Source organism: Zootoca vivipara, chromosome 3 (assembly GCF_963506605.1).
Source record: "Zootoca vivipara chromosome 3, rZooViv1.1, whole genome shotgun sequence".
Taxonomy (NCBI): Eukaryota; Metazoa; Chordata; class Lepidosauria; order Squamata; family Lacertidae; genus Zootoca; species Zootoca vivipara.
In genome coordinates, this window is record NC_083278.1 from 62,303,941 (window position 1) to 62,325,041 (window position 21,101).

Below are 21,101 nucleotides of genomic sequence, written 5' to 3' on the forward strand. Positions count from 1 at the left end.
GTGATAGTAGCAAGCTTACCAAATATTTATTGGTGTGCACATTTAACTATTCAATGCACATTACTGTTGATAGGGGGTCTTCCATGGATATTGCATTGTTCTAAATGGGGGCAAAGCACTTGCATAAAGGGGCATGGTGGTGCCTTTTGGCATAGGGGCCATAGAATACTCAGTGATTGCACCTTTAACTGTTTATATAGTACAGAATGTGGTATTAGCTGTAGAACTCAGCTTAATTTTTTTTTTAAAAAAATAACTTTTGTGCATCTTATACTAGCTTAAAGCATGTAGGCAATGCTTGGTGATGTTCAAAAGCCAGAGGCGGTATTATATGTAATCTCTAGTTTGTGTGTGGGGGGGGGAGCATTAGTACCTGCTTTTCTCTGTGAGTAGCAGAAATAATGTTGTAAAGTAAGTTGTTGATAGCTCCACCTCCTTTCTATATCTTTTAACCTTAGCAGCATAATTGTATAACTTGACTTCCATGCGTGGCTCTTGAGAAGTCACTCTTGTCCAGAGAAGGCGAGTCCAACAGCAGTGACCCCCTTTCTCCCTTTGAAGTTCATTCAACTCCTGTCCTATGATTGTCACTCTTAAATTTGAAATGAAATGTGATTTATTCCCTGGCTTAATTTAGTGTATTTCTCAAACTACACAATGACCTTACTGCTCCCTGATGAGCGACTGAAGGGCTGATGGCTCCCACTGTAGAATATTTAGTTAAAATTCCTACACTATAAGGGCTGGGAAAGATCTCTGCTATGTGCTTGGACAGCTGCTGCCAGTCAGAGTAAACAGTACTATGCAAAATGGAATGATGGTCCTGGTGTGTGAAGCCTTTATATTTGTATTTCTAAGCTAATATTCTCCTTTAACAGCCTTGTCGTGAGGTTAATTTTGACATGCTTGCCAGGGCTAATGATAGTTACAGTCCCTGCTTTTCCTGCTTAGCATAAGTACATGGGTGCATGAGCAGGTAACGAGACAGGGCGGTTTGGGGGAATATGTAGCCTGCATATCCCTTCCACATCCAGCCTCTGCCACCCTCTGCACCACACTTAACTAGGAAGATGGGTCTCCACTGAACCCTTTTGGAATCCACCATGTGTTGGCTGTGTCTATTTAGGCACTAGAATATGTACTATATATTTCTAAATCTTTTTGGAAGAAAATATATGTTTAACAGCTAACGTTTTTTCTACTTTGTACACCAAGTTTTTAATACTAAATCCAATTGTTTGTGTGTGCAAAAGCAATTGTCTACTTTGACTTGCTCCAATACAGTGCTCAGGATCTGTTTTCTGTTCCCACCCTTGCTTTTTTGACACTATTTTTGTTTTCTAAAACTTTAAAGTGCTCTTTATATTTTGTATAAATAAAATTTGTAGTCAATACATTGTGTTTCTCTTCTTAAGTACTGGGAGATGATGTTTTGGTAAAAACGGAGTATGGATTAACAAACATCTGAAGTAACTGAGTAATTCATTTCCTCAGATGATCCATTATTCCCTTAAATTCTAGGAGGTGTCATGAGCTTTCGTTGGAGAAGTTTTAGAAGATGCAGTGATCTGTACATTCCCACCCCCACCCCCCGTAACTGCAACTGATACTGTAAAAAAGAACCCCAAGCAACTCAAACAGTTCACAGAGATGAGCCAGACTTGAATCTCACCAGTCTTAATAAGAGTACTGGATAGTCTGCAGCTCTCTACTGTGTACATTCAAGACTGGTCCATATTTCAGACTTGTTTGATTTTTCCCCCAACACTGCTATGTTAAACCTCTCTGCCAACAGAAAGCCAATGCAGTTGGACAAAAAACTTTCTCTCCGGTGCATTGTCTTCGGCTTGCAGGATTTTTTAAAAAGCAAGTACTTAATAGTAACACCACTCACTTCTTGTCTTAAGTGGTGCATTCCATTCTGCTGTATGTATAGACCAGTCCTTCAGAGGTAGTCCAGCTGGAGGGCCACAGGATCCCCAATCCTTGCAAATCTGAGTTACTTGAAAATCTGTTCCATTTGAATGCCAGACTCCTTTCCCTGCAATGTTTTGTTTCCCTTACCTTGCCTCCAATAACTATTTTGCTTTTACTCCTGTTTCCTTGAGTGTGTGCCTTACTGCTTATACTGTGCACAATTGATCTGGTAAGGTACTCCCTGTTAGGATCTCCTACTCATGAGTAGGACCCTGGCAGAGACACATGCCTGACTGTCATGTTCCCTCCCTCCTGGTCGATTGTTCAGGAGCTTCAAAAGCTTTCATCAGCCCGAACATCACAGTGACCGATGCCAACTAACATCAGCACACTTGGGGATCCAGAGTGTTTGCAATTGCGTAACAGACCTCAGCAACTCAGCATTTGGCTAATCTATTTTATTTACATATAAACACACACTGAGCACTGCAACATGGCTCCCTCTCTGTAGCATCAGGCAACAAAGAGAGAACAAAGGACAATAGTCCCACTTCAGGGAACACAGTAACACAAACATCCTGTCTTCACTTCCCACTGTGGATGAAAGCACACACCACCATGTGATAAACAACTACCGGTATCTCATGACAGCAGACACAGGGAATGAATCTTCCAACACTCCCATGGCAGGCCCAATACATTTTGGCACCTGAGACAAACTGCAAAGTGGTGCTCCTTCCTTGCCAGGAAAGAAGAGGTGAGTGAAGATCTACATCAGAAATAAGGGCAGGGAATAATAATCTACCTAGGGATCTGCTGATCCTGCAGATTCTGCTCCCGGTACCAGAGATGGTCACCTCACCTTGCCTCATGGGTGGACCAGCTCTGGGTACTCCAGTATCATTATTCTGTACTGTAGGTCATACATGGGGACAGGCTAAATTTAAGAGTGGCTTCTGATACCCTTGTAATGTAGTAGACTAATATCGCCACATTAATGATGGAAAGACGTCACAACTATTCCGTCTCGAGATCTTCTACTTCTCAGATTAGGCTAATGTTAACAGATAAAATATTTGCTTTCAATAACTCCTCTGGACAAATAACTTCAGCATGTGTCTTGCCTCCAGCAGAAAAGATGTACACCGTTGGGTTTTTCAAATTTGTTTTATTTCTTGTGCATTATATATGTTTCAAGTTGAACTCCGCCCCGCCACCTAAATAAACAAACACTAATGCAGATTCTGAAGAGCCATCACCTTCTCATTCTTTGTATTTATGAAGATACAGTACTGTATTCAACATGTTATCAAGATATGGACAGAAGAACGATTTACGCAAGATACAGATACAATTGAATTGCATACTGTCAACAAAATCAAGTATCTAAATTCCCTGAAAACACACAGCCACACCGTCCTCCCTGCGCTCAGCTTGGCGCGAACCCCTTGCGCCTCCGGCTTTGTTCACTCGTCGGGATTTTCGCCCAACAGCGTAAAAATACAAACGACAAATAAAAACAGGAAGCCAGAAGGCGCGTGTTATTACCTCTATGGACTCAGGGAGGCGTCCGTCTACCCGGCGGCAGCTCTATGGTAAAGAACATTCCCTGTCTACTGTGCTTTGGAGGGACGGTTCCGGACCGGAAGTGGGCAATGATGATTGCGAGGCTGGTGTGGGCGACTCAGACTTTCCATGCTTTTTATTGTGCCGGAAGTACGGGATGCGTGTCCCGTTTCTATCTTGGCGGCTGAGTCGGCGTCTCTTAGCAACGGAATGGACGCCGGCGCCTGAGGGAGGCGAGCTATTGCGGCGGCGCTGAAGCTCGTCTAAGGGAGCCTGGCATGTCGAAGTTAAGCAAAAAGAAGGAGCTGGTGAGGAGCAACAACGTTCTCCAGGCGCCCTTCTCCTCTAAAGAGTAAGGCTCCAATACCCTCCGCTTCTCAAGCGGCCCCCATTCCTTGCGGGTTGCGCACACCTCGCCGCCTCTTTCAATGCATTTCTGTTTCTAAGGTTAAGGACTCGCTCCTGGAAGATGTGAAGCGATAATAGCGGGAAAGAGTGTTTCTGGGCGCGTGCAGAGTGCACTGTCCTTGCCAAATCATACCCGCAGTGTTTGGGGTCTAGGGAAAGGTTGAGCATATGATGATTAATATTTTTCTTTCCAGCTGCAGCTTAGCTATATCTAGCCATCAGCTACTCAAGTAAGTCTTGCCTGTGCTAAATGTCCTTGATTCTTGTTTATAGGCCACATGCCATATCTGCCACATGTACTTGCGGCTGTCAGTGGCCTTGTTTTGATGCACTGCAGCACCTGGGATTGGCTGGGACTCAAAACCTTAAAACGATTCTGTGTAGATTGCTCATTTATTATCTCTCCCTTCCTTCAAGAAACTTGGGAAGGAGCTCATCGTGTGACATACACACTTCCCTTTCCCAGTCCTTAACAACAGGTACAGGAATCGGCCTGGGTGAGTGTGAAGGCTAAGCAGAGACTGAAGCTGGGCCTTTCCGCTGCAATCATCCTTCCACTGTCTACTTTTCCTTTAAAAAAATGGGTGCTGAATCTTAGAAGTGTCAGATATTTTTCTTGTCTGGAATATGCAGACTTGCTACAGAAGTGTTGCTCTGCTCCCAGAAAATGTAGTCTGGGTGGAATGCAACACAGGCAGGTAAGAGGCAGCGAGAGCAGTAGCGGTCAACTAGAGTCAGCCACAATTAAAAACAGTAGCTGTGTTTTCTTGTTTGCACAGATGTACGTTAAGGGCAGCATATAAAGTAGGAAGGAGAGGCTCTTAACTTCAATGAAATTGATTGGCAGTAGGCTCAGGACAGATGAAAGGAAGGACTATTTCACTCAAAACATTATTAACTTGCAGAATGTATTACCACAGAATGTAGTGGTGATTGCTAGCATTGGTAGCTTTATTACTAAAATTCATGGAAGGTACGTTTATCACTGGCTATTAGCTTTAATACTATTCCATGTTTGAAGAAAGTATATCTTTGAATATTGGACACCGAGGAATCATAAACAACAGGGAAAAGCTATTGCTTATACCCTCTGCTTGTGGATTCCAGGAAATATTTGGTTGGTGAACCTTTTGTTTAACGCAACAGGGCTTTTTATGATTTCAAAACACTTGGGGATATGTTTTGGGAAGATAAGGTTAACTGCACCTCTCTGTCTGCTGGATGTTTGCAAACAGGCTTTCCTCTTCACATGTAATGTGCACCCTGTTGGTACACAGTAAGCATACCTGCCGCGGTTAAGAGTGAATTCATACGAAAAATGGAAGAACTGTCATCAGTTAGTGGTGTTGAATGAGTGCTATTGAGATTCTGGGTACAGTACCAAATTGCTGGGTGTTGTACTATCTCTGGTTTAGTAAGCCTTGGATTTTCTTTGTCTTCAGTGATGTCTGTCTATCTCTCTCACCATCGCTCCCCCTAATCAACTAAAAGAGGAGATGCCACATCAATCTCCAGGAGCTTCTGAATGAGTATATCAGCTGTTTCCTGGTACCTGGGAATTAAATAAATTACTATATCAGAAAGCTCTCATACTTTTCTTAAGCCTTGAATACTAACGTCTTCTGATGCAGAAAGAAAGGAGTGTAAGACTGATTGTGTGGCCAGAAGACATGTCATGCCTACCTGAGAACTAACCGTATTTACTATTTTTTGGAAGGGTTGGAACAGAATTTCAGCAGGAGCTGGCTAAACCAGTAGCTGATTGGTAATAATAGTTGTTCAGGGTCATGCTAAAGAGCCATCAGTTCTAGCACTGTGGATTTGATGGTGGCTAGCCACATGCCCCAACACAAGATAATGATAGCTATTCTCAGCAGCTGAGAAGTGTCAAATACACTTACAGCCATCATAGTTCGTGGCCACTGATAAGCAAGTATTGGGGGTATTTATCCACTTTTATCCAATTCATTTATTTACTAATATAGCATAAAGAGGCCTCACTCACTCCTAGTCCTAGTGCAAGGGGGGAACCTGGGGATGAACAGGAAATAAAATGTAGTACCAAATGTGTTATAATCGTCTGCTTTCCAATTTTATTTTAAAAAGTAGAACAAACTCCACAGCTGTGCTCTATATATGTCCTGAGTCCCTTTCAAGTTCAGGCAGAAGTTTCCAAGCTCAGTTTCTTTTTTATCGATGGATTGTTTTGCTGTCTTGTCTAATACGAAAGTGGGGAAGAAACCCTTAAACAAATAATCTAATGACGACAACAACCAATCCTGACATTGTTCTGCAGATTGACCTTAGTCAAGTCACTGCTTATATATCCCAAAGGATATATATATATATGAAGTCTTTTATGAAGCTGTACTCGAAATAGTGTCAGGTCAAAGCAGCATATCTCTCTTCTACTTTGACAAACCACCAGCTAAGCCTTCTGGCCCCAGCTGTCAGGAAATATTTAAGTTTAGTTACTGCTGAACTGTAGATAGTATTTAAATCAAGATGTTGATGGCAGCTTGTTGTCATCTATTAAGTGACATTTTTAACTATAAATACATATTTCAAAGAGGTCAGTTTCTTTCTCCTAGCTTGTTGACATTCGTCTGTATGCATAATATTGAATATTTAAGTCTGTATGTTATAAATAAAGCACCTGTAAAGTATCAGGAAGCCTTCCAGCTTTTAAAAATTGGACTAATGAACGTGCTTTTCCATAAGTCTGAAAAGCCCCAAATGCTGTAACCTTTCCTCTTAGAGATGTGGTTCCAGCCCTTTGATCATTTAGTTGCCATTTTCCACACATTTTCCAGCTCTACAGTATGTCTTTTTGAAGTAAATAAAGACACAAACTGTTATCTAAGGAGCTGTCACCATTCAATATAATAAGAGGAAATGAATTACCACCACCCTACAGACTATAACACAATGGGAAAATATTGGAAAATCTGCTTCTCTGCTGTCTTGCACTTTACCTGCTTTGTTAATTTCTTTTGATGTTTGCCTTATTGGTACAATAATGAAGACATGTTGAAGAAAGTAATTACTGTGGTCTTTATAGACATTTTATGGAAATACTTTTTTATAATAGGTACTTAGAAACTAGTCTGAAACTGGAACTGGGTGCACTGACAGTAGCTACATTATATATAAATGTAGCTTAAGTATTTTGTCTGGTAATGAAAGTAGCACATCCAGGAGTCAAGATTTGTATTGCTTTTAGTTATTGCCGTTCAAACTGTTTCACAGTATTATTTGTGATTATTTCAGAGTAATTATCATAGTAATTCCTGAGATATTATTTCAGTAATTATGAACCTATAGTCCAAGCTGAAACTTTCTGGTTGCACAACTGTAAATTCATATCTGACTCAGCTGCCTTAAAGTCAAGCAAGTCTGCCCCTACTGTTAGGCAGAATGAGTCAGTTGCCTCAGATGCTGGAGGAGGCAGGGCAGCAATCTCCATCTTCTCCAAAATAGTCCTAGGTCCCCTAAGCTAGCCTGCTTCCTCCAGTTAGGGTAGTGGTGTTGTCCTGGCACTGTCAAAGTAAGATTCAATTGTTGGTCCATTTGAATTATTTTTTTACAGTATTTTTATTGTTTATTAGTCACTTGTTCCGAGGGTCTCCAAGGGACTTACATTTAGGGACATAAACATAAATACAGTATACTGTACTGTTAAAAAGTCATATAAAACATTAATATTCTCATACATTCTCATGCAAACACCTACAATTAAGACATCCTCCCATCCCCTGGGTAACATCTGCAGGAAACTTCAGCAGCACACTAGCAGCAGAACAAAATCAGCTCAGCTTTGGAAAAAAGTCTTCACCTAGCACCAAAAATATGTCATGACCTCACTGGGAAGAGTATTCCACAGATGGAAAGCCACAACTGAAAAGGATATTCAGGTTCCATTGACAGCTCCTCAAAGGGTGAGGTGGTAGAAATGCAACAGGAGTGCAAGAGCAAAGTCTACTTCTCTGTGCAGGTGCAGACATTTAGTCGCAGCCCCAGTGAACATTTATATTATGTAAAGGATTCATTTGAGCTTGGTGAAGGGGTGATGTGCACTGTTTGTCAATAATCTTAAAGGCACCCTTGATTATCAGACTGGCACAATGCTGAGCAGTCTCACTTTGAATGTCAAACAGGTCAGAGGTACATGGCTCTTCAGTTAGATGCTACTACTGGTAGAGTTTTCACTATTTCCCTGCCAACTGGATAGTAGTAGGCTTGGACAAAAATGCTACCCTCATTATTTGGGGTCATTTGTCTCCTACAAAAGTTGCAGGCATTTTTTTAAGACTGGAGGGTGAGCAGTGTGTGTTTCAGGTGGGCTTCCTGATCACACAGTAGAGCATATTGTGATCTGTCTTGTAGAAACAAAAACAAAAAGGCAAACAGACTTGGTACACTCTGACCTGTGAATCTTTGCTGACGAATTGTCGAAACGGCCTTGTCCTGATTTTTACTGGAATTTATCTTTATTTGCCTTCAATACTGGGATTGACTCCTATTTGAACTCCTCATCACACAAATAAAACCTTGTGAAGATTTATTTGAAATCCATTTTTCTTCTGGCCTGAGTTCTTTCAATTTACTGTTTATTTCTGGACTTTACCAAGAACTCCAATTTCATTTCAGCCTTTGGGGTATTACTGGATCAACCTCTGTTGTAAACCCTCAAGGTCCTTTGGGTGAGTCTAGGAAGCCAAAATTTCCTATCTGGCCAGAATGGAATGAAGCAGATATCAATGCAGAGAAGTGGGATGCTGGAAAAGGTGCAAAGGAAAAAGATAAATCTGGAAGAAGTCCTATTTTAGTAAGTTTTCTATAGTAATCAGAAAAGTTCTTTCAGATTCATCAGTATATGAAAATATGTATTAACACTATCTTCTTAAGCACACATTTTAAAGATTCATCATTGAATGAGTGCTCACCATTCTAGTAATGCAATGAGGCTTTTCATTAAACTAATATTAAAGTTTAAAGTGCTAAGCTGTTTCTGAATCATACCTTAGGTCAAGTATTGCCAACTGGTGGTCACATTTTGCATTTTAAGAGAGTGATGTGGGCACCAGTTATAACACAGCTGCTAGTGGAAGCCAGCAAAAGGACTCTGACTACTGTAGTGGGTATCTCGGCACCCTCTCTCCTCCCAGAACAGCATATAGAGGAAGGAGAGCACGGCACTGATAGAAGGACCTTGTTAACACCTTCTGATCAGGATTGTGCAAAGTTAACTCTGCTGGTATCTTTCACTAAGAATAATGCTGCCCTTTGGGGAGGCTATACTATGGTGATGGTCCCAGCTTTGCCTAGCGTGGCAGAGAGCTACTGCTGGAGGTTTTCCCACCAGCAGTAGAAGGAGAAAGTCTGTAAATGAGGCATTTCTGAGTGGGATCACCAATAGCTTTGGATATATTGATAGGGTCCAGCCAAAGTTAAGCACTTTTTGGTTGAACTGCTCAGATCTGTGTACATCTGTGTTCTATACTGTATTAAAAACAGTAAGATTTAAAAGTTGAGCTCTCCAATTTTTGGCTGACCTTCATGGGCAACCAAAATATTGTGATCTCTAGGATCATACACCTTCGCGTAAGGGCCAAAGTCTTATAACTGACTTGGTGCTGTGCTATCAAAACCCAGTGTGAGGCTCTCAATGATAACTATCTGCTGTTCTCTCCCACTCCAAGCTATGAGCTGGACAGCATTGAGAGGGATTTTACACATAGTAATAATGAGCTCCCGCCCCTCAACAGCTCCATGCGGAAGGGGTAAAGAGCCTTGTGCAACTCTGCTCACCAAGTGCCCCAAGTGACTGGCAAGCACAAAGCTAAGCCAACATGCTTCTGCCTTCTTCCTCTATCTCTGAGCTGTAGGGTGGAGGCAGAGACTTGTTCTCCAGTGCTTCCTCTTCTCTTCTCCCTCCACCTGCAATAGTTGCAGGGCTGAGAAGAAGCCTGAGACCCATCACACTTCCCAGAGCTATCTGTGTACTTATCACGATGTGTGCAGCAAACAAAATAGTTTACTCCTGCTTAAAAGTATCAGACTTTGACTGGTACCTGCCCCAGATTGATGATCATGATGATGATCATGATGATCATGATGTTGGTGTTGCTGATATATTTCTGAATGGCCTTTTACATGCGTCTCAAGGCAATTTACAAACATCATAAAACAGCGAAAATAATTTTGTGGACTGCAAAAAGAATACAAGATAGGTTTTAAAACAATGCAACGTAAAACCCTAAGGCAGCTGGAAAAGCTTGTCAAAACAAAAAAAAGAAGTCTTCAGTTATTTCTGGAAGGTATAGATAGTTGGTGTCCTGAGTTACTATGGAGCTATTTATGCTCTTCTAATGCTAGTCTTTTAATGCTAGTCTCTACAACACACATTGTTGCTTTCTTTATATGATTGTTGTTATGCCATCTATAAAAATTCAGAATTAAAAATAATTGATAGTTTCCATTTCATACAAGTGTTCTTTAATTTCTCTCAGTTGTTTAAGCTTTAGGGTTTTTTTTAATCACTATTACAATATTAGATATGCTACTAAAAAGACTTGCAAGTGAAAAGTTTGCAACTTGTCTTTGAATTGTGTGTAATTGAATCTCTTCAGGATAAGCATATAATTGTGATATGTGTGTGTGTGTGTGTGTGTGAATGCTTTTTACAGCATGTCTTTGAAGATCCAGAAGGAAAAATTGAAATGCCCCCTTCTTTAAAAGTGAGTTCCTGGAGAAGGCCACAAGAAATCTTAGTCACTAAGGTGAGAAGATGTTTCTTATTTGATGTTTATTTTTTACAGCAGGGGTTGCTAACTCTGCACCCATTGGTACCCCTACCAGATTAAGAAAGAAAGAAAGAAAGAAAGAAAGAAAGAAAGAAAGAAAGAAAGAAGCATCTCCCTTCCTAGAAATACAGTTATGAAGCAAAATATGCAGATATGCTTCTAATCAATTTCTGTGAAAAGAGCCAGCCTAGCTCTCTTTCCTGTCAATATTTTTAGCCAATGAGTGAAGTCAGAGCTGTGATTGATAAGTGAGTTGTTTGGACACCAGACAACATGAATCCATTGAGTCCTGCAGTCTCTGTTTTCCCCTGCCCTTTAGTGCACTTTTCCAGCTTGTGTTTTATTTTTTAGCCACTCTGTTTATTTTGTTTTTCTGCCTGCCAGCCACATGGAGCAGGGGCTACTTGAAAGGCTCTTTAAAAGTGTCTGTGTTGTGGTAGTAGAAAGAATGTGGGAATTCCCTGTCAGTCATTTTGCTGCCTGCAAAGTTGTAGTGGTGGGGGTTGGGGGGGTGCCCATTTCAGAGGCATCATTATGATCATCACCATTTGTTCCTGCCTGTTTCCAAGTTGTTTGAGTAGGGGAGAGCATAGTGCAATGGTAGAAACATAATTACAATCATATCCTCATACACCTCTAATTTTGAGAAGCTTGTAGATGACTTTCCCCCTCAAACATTGTCCAATCTGGGACAATATTGTTTAAAGATCCCACTGTTATCTATATTCAAAGGTTTTGCGGGTGTTTGCCTTCAAAATTTGCCTGACCAGTGTATAGCAATTGGGGGGGGGGCATGTATTCCATGGTAAACAATGGCACTATCACACTATTGTATACAGGTAGGTAGCCGTGTTGGTCTGGATCGAAGTAAAATAAAAAAAATTCCTTCAGTAGCACCTTAAAGACCAACTAAGTTTTTATTTTTATTTTTATTTTTTTTTGGTATGAGCTTTTCTGAAGAAGTGTGCATGCACACGAAAGCTCATACCAAAATAAAAACTTAGTTGGTCTTTAAGGTGCTACTGAAGGAATTTTTTTTATTTTAACACTATTGTATGTTACCCAGTGATGTTTTCACTAATGTCCAAACTCAGTTCAACCACGGTTCATCAGTCTTTTACAGAATTTTAGCACTGATCACTTTAAATTACCTTTCTTAACTTTTGAATAACATTTTGTAGGCAGTTATAATTTATTTCAAGATTTTGAACATGTATAAGCCTTCATAAACATTTTAATAAAATAATTACAATTATCTTTTTAGGTGCCTGTGGTAGTGAAAAATGAAACAGGGTTTGACCTTTTTTCACCCAATGAACATTTAATGGGCAGTGAGGTATGTGTACGATCTCTTCTTTTAAAAAGAAAGCATATTAATTGTGTAGATGAATGGAGGACACTTTTGATGTCATAAAACAGGTAAAATGCCTTTGATAGGGCAGAGATGGCTCTACCATGCTGCAAGCCGAAGTGACCTGTTGCAAGTGATGCCACAGAAGGAGGGTTAGATGAAGGGAAGTATAAGCGCACTTACATTTTCAAAATAGTATATAAGCTACCTTGAGCTACTTTAAAATTCAAAATGAACTGAGTTAAAAAAATTGGCTTGGGGGAAGAGTGCCAGCTGCTGAAGAGGCAGCTTATATGAAAAAAAGAGATGACAAATAGATTGAGAACAATTTCCATCTTTGGGAAATTTTAACAAGGGGCTTGGTGTTATAGGGGAGCTACCAAAAGGGGAAAGTGGGGGAATCCAGGTGAATTTAAGCATGTTGGGGTCTCATTGATGTCATTGGCCTTAAGCTTACCTACATTTGGATTGCACCTTACCTAGGAATATGTTCCCCTGAACCCAGTAAGGCTTGCATCTGAGTAGGTAATAATAGACTTGAACTGTTAATTAAGGAAGGGCTACATACGGGAATGCATTAGGCTTTAGTTAAAATTAACTAATCTGTTACCAGGTTGGATATCAAGTTCTTGGCCCTAGTCTAGAGACTAGATGCTGTTCACCCACAACAACATACAGGATCTTCCACTTTGTCCCTATGCGCATATGATCCATGCTATCAGAGCTGCTGCTGGTGAACAACTGTGTGGTGACAGGAGAGGAAAGGAGTCATCTATTCTCCCAGATGACAGGGTTCTGCTCCTTCTCCCTGACAACATTCTTTAGCAAATGTATGGCCACATTTGGTTCCAGATCATGCTTGCTAGGGTGTCTTTGTTTCAGATTATTTTGCTGTGCGTGATCCAGGAAGAGATCCCTCAATAAACTCATCTTTATTTTGATTTTTCTTTGGTTGCATTGATTGCCTACTTTTATAAAGGCCTGGTGATTTATAAATAAAGTATTCTCTGCACCTTTTAATCTGTCTTTCTGTCTCCCATACCCTTCTCTTTCATGTCATATTGGTGCTTAGATTCTGCTGTATTGAGCACAGACTTCTTTTTTAATGTTATCTGTGCAGCACTTGCTTTATTAGCTTCTGTACAATTAAATGGTATTGTTATCATTATGTATTTCATTTTAAAGTAGAGTTAGACTATATATGTGTGTATATGTATATGTATTGTGAACAAAACTGACTTCTGTTATTTGTTCCACCACCCAAAAAACAAACAAACCCTGACTTCAGCTGATAAGATGGATAATAAGTGAAATCTATGCAGTTTGGAAATTGTATAATGCACCTGCTTTAAGTCCTGATCCTAAAGCTACTGCAACTGAAGCACCTCAGCTTTTGTGGAAGCCATGGGAACATATATACTCGTTATGCAGAGCTATCAAGGGACATATGCCATTGTACAATAGCTATGGAAAATACGTAGTCAAGCTTTATTGGATGGTAAGTATGCATCAATCTTTTTAGTACAGCTCCGTTCCGGAGCCCCGTATGCATCCAGAGCAGTATTTAACCTGAAATGCCGAATCTGTGCATGCTCGCCGTGCGATTCAGCACTTCTGCGCATGCACATGATGTCATTCGGCACGTCTGCGCATGCGCGAATCATCAAACCCAGAAGTAACCTGTTCTGTTACTTCCGGGTTCAGCGCGTTCATAACCCATGTTGTACGCAACCCGCAGCATTCGTATCTAGAAGTATGACTGTATATATTATGCACATCATTTATTTTACATAGGTTGCAATCCTGTTGTGGGGAGGGGTGGTTGAAGGCTGAAAGCCTTTGAGCGGCCTCATCCAAAGGCTTAATGATCTTTCGCTGGAAGGGTGGAAGTGAAGTTCTTGCACTCTTATGTCCTCCTCCAGTTTATTATTTTAGTTTACAGTTTTCCTTTCATTAGTAGCAATAGCTCCAAAACTGGCATGGTTTTCTTCTTGGTTTGTAGGGGTGGGTGTGCCAGAGAATTGGACAGGCTAGGAATCCTTTGAATCAGTACCTTCCTCCAGCACACACCCCTTTCATTCCTTTCCACACAGAGGCTGTGGACACTTCTGCAATGACAGGGAGGGGCCATACAGGGTTGGATCTCTCTACGTCTATCTGAGATCTGACATGGTCTGCAGAAAGGGAAATCCAGTGCTTCCTATAGCCTTGGGTTGGGAAAGCTACAACTCTCCAGATGTTATTGGATTGCAACTCCCATCAGCCTCAGCCAGCATGGCCAATGATTTTAATAAATGAATGACAAATATTGAACCAAAATACTGACCAGTATATGATGCATGAATATAAAGAGAGCACAGGCTGAAACAAATTTCTACCTCTTCAGGAAGAAATTATACATTTTAAAATTTAAGCTGTGCCCACAAGTTACATATATATATATAAGTAACTAAACCATTTGATCAAAACAAAATAAAAAAATCCTTCCAGTAGCACCTTAGAGACCAACTAAGTTTAAGAGAAACCACACTTAGGTGAATGTAGATTCAGGCCGATTCAAACCATGTATTGAAAAGGAGTGCAATCCCATATGTGAGATGTCCTATATAGACAGCATAGGTAAACAAGGAGGAAATAATTCTCCCTTGTTCCAGATGCTCTGGAAAGTTCCAGAAAAATGGATTCGAATATATTGCCATGAAAGCATAACAAGCCATTCCCAAAGTAGCAGAATATTCCAATAACATTCTCCCTCAATGGTTGTTCAGTGGCATCTGAGTAGCACACTTTGTCCCACCCCATACTTCCACTTCATATGAGTAATAATGATAGATGACAAACTGCTTTTATCATTATGCTTTTATAAGATGAGAATGTTCCAACTAATCCTTTTAGTTCTGAGAGGATAGTTTTGCATTGGTGAAAACCACATGAGAGCTGACAACTGAGGAATAGCTCATTAGTACCCTGCAAACAATTTCAAAAGTACTAGCTGTGTTGCTTTCCATTGTGCAGATGGAATCTACTGGACTTTCATATTTGCTCTCCCTCCCTATTTATTAAAATTATCTATAATGAGGGTCAAGTTCTTGGAAGGTCACACAGATTTTCATGCTGACACTATTTTTCATTGCCACCTAATCACATTTAATTTCCTTTCTCTTTTGCAGGGGAGCTGGCGAAAGATCATTGTGGATGACAGCATACCTTTCAATGAAGACAATGAAATGCTGCTTCCAGTAACAACATGTGAAATTGAACTTTGGCCATTGATATTATCCAAAGCCATAATTAAACTAGCAAACAATGAGTATGTTTTCTAAGCTTTGTGTCTGTTTTGAGATCAAAATAGAGCTATGGGAAACAAAGCTAGAATTTAATACACAGGGTGGATGCTTGTTTGTTAAGAATGAATGAATTGATAGGGGTGCTTTTTGAACCCTATAAAATTTAGCAAACAAAGGAAGATCCTCAGCTGCAGCCAAAGTCAGTGGGTATGTTAACACATCATATACTAAGCCATAGTTTAATGCTACATGGATGAGCCTGAAATGTCTGACTGCAGCATAAGCTTACATCCTCCCTGCTTTACTCCTCTTGCACATCTGGGAGGAGGACTTTGGCAGAGTTTAGTCCTACATTTAAAGAACCCCAGCTTATTGTTAAACCAATAACATTGGTTTAAAACAAACTGGTTAGTTTTAAGAACTGAGCTTCATAACCCATGGTTTGAAATTGTTTTCTTCTGAAACTTAATTAGAGTTTGTTTTAAACAGGAACTGTGGTTTGAACATAATGCTAAGCTGGGATTCTTTGAAAGTTAAACTTGGCCCTTTCCAGCTATACAAGAGAAGGAGAGAATGCAGTGCATTAGCTTAGACCTTTTACTCAGACTTGTTCAGGCTCATCCACATAGCAATAAGCAATGGTTTAGTGTTACATAAATGCAACTGGATTATAGTTACACTAGTATCATGAAGCCCGTTAAATTAACGGGTGCTAGAACAGACCTGTTGCTCTAGCAACCTCGGGGACATGTGCAGAGCGCTGCCTGCCGTGTGCCCGCACACACCCGCCGCTTCAACAGTTCCGCCCGGCCGTCCGAAGTCTCTGTAATGCTATATTGTGTTTTTAATATTTGGTTGGGAGCCGCCCGCGCAGCTTTCCTCAGAGGGCGACACCTTTCTATCCAAAAGAGGTGCCCCCACTGCTGCTTTGAAGATGGATATGTAGGGAGGTACCCCACCCGTTCCCTGGCCCCTCAACGCTCACCTTTCACATCTCCCACCTACCCTCCCCCCCCAAAAGGCTGCCTCTCCCTTCTGCGGGCTTCCCCCCCGGTGACTCATCCACCGCCACCACCTCAGCCCCTCACTCAGTCCCTTCCGCGCGCCCCGCCCCAGCCAGCTGCCTCCTCAGCTTCCTCTCTCCCTCCCCATTTCCCACCCTCTTTTTTCTACTCCTCTTCTCTCTCTCTCCCACCCCTCGCTGGTCCCAGTTGCAGCAGCCCTTCCAACCCCCCCCCCCTCCAAAAAAAATCCACACACACTTCCAGAGACTAATTCCCCCTTCCCCCGTGGGTGCGCCCGACCGCCGGCTCTCCTGCTTTCGCCCCTCAGTAAAGGCTAAACAATCCTTCAGCCCAGCAGCCGCATCACTCGCGGCTCGCGCACACACTCTATCCACACCCACCTACCCTCCCTTTCCCTTTCGCCGGCACACGCCTGCCTCCTCTCCTTCCCCTCTAACGGAGAAGAAACCAGGAGGAAAGAGAGAGATCCTTCCGTAGCGCAGCAGAGGCAAGGGGTAGCCGCACACTTTTTTTTGTATGGTTATGTATATGCAAGCATGTAATCTCTCTCATGGTCCTGGTTTATTCCGTCCGAAGTCTCTGCGCTCCAAGTCCCAATGGCTGTCCGTGGGGCACATGCGCAGTAGCGCAATCCCATGGACACAGGGACTAGACGCAGAGAGATTTGCACTTTATTATATAGGATTAATGAACAAACACTTTCATTTCAATCCCACAGAGGCCCAGGGTGTCTTTGATTTTCCTTTCCCTTTGCTGCAATCTCCTGTACCCCACTGAACACTATTTTTTTTGGGGGGGGGAAGGAAGCTTTTGGAAGTGGACAAGTTCCTACATGAAGTTGTATTAGGAAGAAGTAGTGGGGAATCCCCATTCCATTTTTTGAGCTCATTTTGCAGTTGTAGATTCTAAGGCTCTGTTAATGAGGTATTTATATCGCACCCTTTAGCCCAAAAGGCTGCCAAAATGACTTTTTTTTAAAAAAAATCAGCTTTAAGATGGTCCCTGCCCTAAGGTTTATGTTCTAAAAAGATGACACATGAGGAAAAAGGAGTGGTCGGGGAGCAAGGTGGAGTGGGGAAGCACACTGGAGCTCAATTCGTAACGTTACAGTTCTTATAACTGTTATAAGATTCTGTTTGTGTAGAATAACTGCATCTACTCACAGGTGTCAGAGGCAGTTATGGCCAGGGCTTTCTTCGCCAAAAGCACTCTTCTCCTCCAGTCCAGGAGCAGAACTGCTGAACAATGTGCAGGACAGAGCAGCTTCTGCCACCTTTCTTCCCTAAGGCAGCTGCCTTAACTGACTTGATGGCAGTTAGAATCCTCTCGGGAGGGGGATTGATGGAATTATTTCCCTCTTCAGCCAATGTCTGTGACAGCATGGGAGCTATAGACCTGGTTTCTCAAAACCCAAGGCCACCCAAGCAAGGAAATGCTTGGAAAGTTGGGGGAAAAAAGATTCAGAGTTTTAGGAGGGTGTATGTTGTAGAGCTCACTGCATTGTAGTGTTGAATGATTGTGTAAAAGTGTCATTATTGTTTCACTGTATCTTTAAGAGTCAGGAAAGATTTAATGACTGGGGCTCTGCAGCTGTGGAGCAGCTCTACAGGTGTTGCTGTGAAGCTGATGATGCAGGGTATATCAGGGGTGTTGTGTGTTGCCTCTGTGCTGGGCGTTTTCCCAGTGTGCTCTTGGTGGGTGGTTTGGTTGTGTGGGTATTTTGTGTAAGCCTAATTTAATTTACTTTTGTAATTTTTCCTTTCTCCATTAAACCAAGCATTTGTTTAAGCCTTGGTCTCTATGTGTAAGTTCCTCAACCAGTTTCTGCTGATTTTGCTTTTAACCCTAACATCTTGGTTATGGGCCCAGTGGTTGAGCGTGGAACTGCACATGTTAGTTTTTGGAGAAAGGTTTAGAAAGGTTTTTTTCCTTCTTTTTGCTGCAACGGTTTTGTGGGCTGGTGGTTGAAAAGTTCCAGCATGGCAGACCGTGTTGCTGAGGCTGAGAAGGCTTTAACATTCCTGCAACTAACGGCCGAGAACTACAGTCTATGGTCCTTTCGCATGGAAGCACTTCTGACTTCCTGTGATGTGTGGAAGTACGTGACCGAGGACCCTCCTGCTGCTCCTGTGACCGAAGCCTGGTCGAAAGGTGATGCTAAAGCAAGGGCATTAATTAACTTGTCTGTTAGTGATCAGCAAGTTGTGTATATAAGAAATAAGAAGACTGCCAAAGAAATGTGGGACAGTCTTACGGCAGTGCACGTTAGAAAGGAGTCAGCGTCTGCCATAGCTAGCCAGATATCTGCTGTACCTCCAGCACAATTAACTGTGGAAGGGGTAACAGCAAGTTTGATGGGCGAGCTGGACAGAAGGGAGGCTTGTGGGATTAGCACTCCTATTTCTAAAAATAATGAGGAACGCCGTATGCAAGTCTGTGGTGATTCATCTGCTTTCAAAACTTCCATGCATTGCTGGTTTTGTAAAAAGCAGGGGCACCTTGCGAGGGACTGCAGATTTAAAAAGCAAAATGCTTCAGGGTCCGTTCCATTTCGTAAATCACAGACAGCAACCCAGCAGTCGGCAGCACATCGTAAAGATGGACGTGAGCCGCGAGCATTCCATGTTCGTGAATTAGGTCGTAAAGTAATTAAAGATGGCACGTGGAAATCGTTTGTAGTAGATTCCGGGGCGTCAATTCATCTTTGTAACGACCGAAGTCTGTTTGTTTCTTTCGAAGAGGAAATTGGCACCATTCATCTGGCCAACTCCGACGTTCTACAGTCGCTTGGCAGAGGTACTGTGAAACTTGACTCCTTAAACATCACAATAGCAAATTGCACTTACTGCCCATCAGTGGACAATTTATTATCAGTAAGTTGCTTTGCACGCCAAGGAGTAACTGTGTGCTTCACAAAATCACTATGTGAGTTCTACAAAGGGGGAAAACGTGTATTGTATGCCAGAGAGTCTGAAGGTTTATATAGACTATATTTTAAAAAGCATTCACAGCCACCTGTGAACTGTAGAGTAACCCAGCCAAGTCAAGGGTTGAGAAAAAGTCAGGGGCTGAGAAATGTAAAGCCTCACTCCGGATGTATTCATGAGGCGCATAGACTTTTGGGACATTTAAATTTCACAGATGTGATAAAGACAGAGAAGATTGTTGATGGACTAAACTTAAAGCCATGTAAATACTATATGCAATGTGTATCTTGCTGTAAGAATAAGATTAAGGTTGCAAGAAAGGGTAAATGCTCAGGCAGGAAAGTAACAGAGCCATTTGAACGCGTGCATTGTGATTTAGTAGGGCCACTCCCTCCTTCTTTAGGAAATTCAAAATATTGGCTTACTTTTATTGATCAGTACAGCAGATATTGTTTTGTTTACACCATTGCTGAAAAGTCACAAGCACTTGAGAAGTACAAGATTTTTTGCAACTGGGTAAAAACCCACTTTAACAAACCTATAAAGCATTTGTTTTCTGACAGGGGGGGAGAATTTGTTTCTGAGGAATTTTCACATTTCCTGGAAGCGCAGGGGACTGTTCACGAGTTGTCCTGCCCTAGAAGTCCTTGGCAGAATGGGATTGTAGAAGTAGTGCAACGTGATTTGCAGGCAGGTGTTAAAACTTACTTGCATGATGCTAATTTGGGGAAAGAATATTGGGCGGAATCTCTTCATGCCTATCTTTTTGTTAAAAACAGATCCTATCATTCTAGTTTAAATGTTACACCCTATGAAATGTTGTTTAAAAAACGCCCTAATTTGAAATACCTGCGAATTTGGGGTTCAGACGTTATTATTCACTACCCTGCTAGACACAAGTTGGATGAACGTAGTGTTCAAGGAAAGTTCATGGGCTACCAGCAGGGGGCGTACAGAGTTTATGTACCAGCAACTGGCAAATTTCATATTACCAGAAGCATGATTGAAACTGTAAATTGGAATAGAGTTGCTATTTTTCAAGATAGAGATGGTTTAGATAATGCTGATGAGGAGGAAGTAGAAGTAGAAGAGGAAGACGCTGGAGCAGGGGATACTAGTGGATCTGAAGACGAAAAGCCTGTTGTGTCTGGTGATTTGTTTGAAAATTTAAAGACACAGACACCTAAAGAAAGGTTAAGTTCTTCTGAGTTTTCTGAAAGTAAGAAAAGCCCACAAGAGTCTCATCAGTCTGATGATAGCAATTTACAGTCTGAAGCTAGAAGTCCAAATAGTTCTACTGATTCTGAAGGGCCTAGCTCTTCTTCAGGACTAAGACGTTCAGACAGAAAGAGACAGGAACCAAGACGGTTTTCAAAAGAGCAGTTATACACTGTGTATGCCAATAAAGCAGTTTTTGAGCCAAAATGCTACAACGATGTTCAAAAATTACCTTTGCATGAAGCTGCAAATTGGTACAAAGCTATGGATGCTGAAATAGCTTCTTTAAAAGAGCATAACACTTGGTCTCTTGTACCACAAACCCCAGACATGAGAGTTATTGATTCAAAATGGGTTTATAAAGTGAAAATGAATGATAAAAACGAAGTTGTAAGGTACAAGGCTAGGTTAGTAGCCAGAGGTTTCCAGCAAATCCCAGGTGAAGACTATGATTTGTGTTACTCACCGAGCGTAAAATATGAATCTGTTAAGCTTTTGTTAAAAGATGCATCCCAGCGTGGACATTCTGTCTATCATGTAGATATAAAAACTGCCTATTTGTTTGCAGATTTAGAAGAACAAATTTTTATGCGTGT

At 41.5% G+C, this 21,101-nt stretch overlaps 1 protein-coding gene across 5 annotated transcripts in view; it reads left to right on the forward strand.

Moving 5' to 3' along the window:
* The first annotated feature begins 2,688 nt into the window (after positions 1-2,688).
* The window catches only part of ADGB (androglobin), a 73,025-nt gene continuing 54,612 nt past the window's right edge, over positions 2,689-21,101 (forward strand). For 3 of the 5 annotated variants that reach the window (XM_060272736.1, XM_060272735.1, XM_035108804.2), the window contains exons 1-6: positions 2,690-3,835; positions 8,542-8,719; positions 10,581-10,673; positions 11,962-12,033; positions 13,337-13,546; positions 15,219-15,358. In XM_060272736.1, the coding sequence (XP_060128719.1) occupies positions 3,762-3,835; positions 8,542-8,719; positions 10,581-10,673; positions 11,962-12,033; positions 13,337-13,546; positions 15,219-15,358 (767 nt within the window). In that variant the 5' untranslated portion in view covers positions 2,690-3,761. Of the gene's footprint in view, positions 3,836-8,541; positions 8,720-10,580; positions 10,674-11,961; positions 12,034-13,336; positions 13,547-15,218; positions 15,359-21,101 lie in introns of those variants that run through there. The other 2 variants (XM_035108803.2, XM_060272737.1) reach the window with 2 other exon arrangements.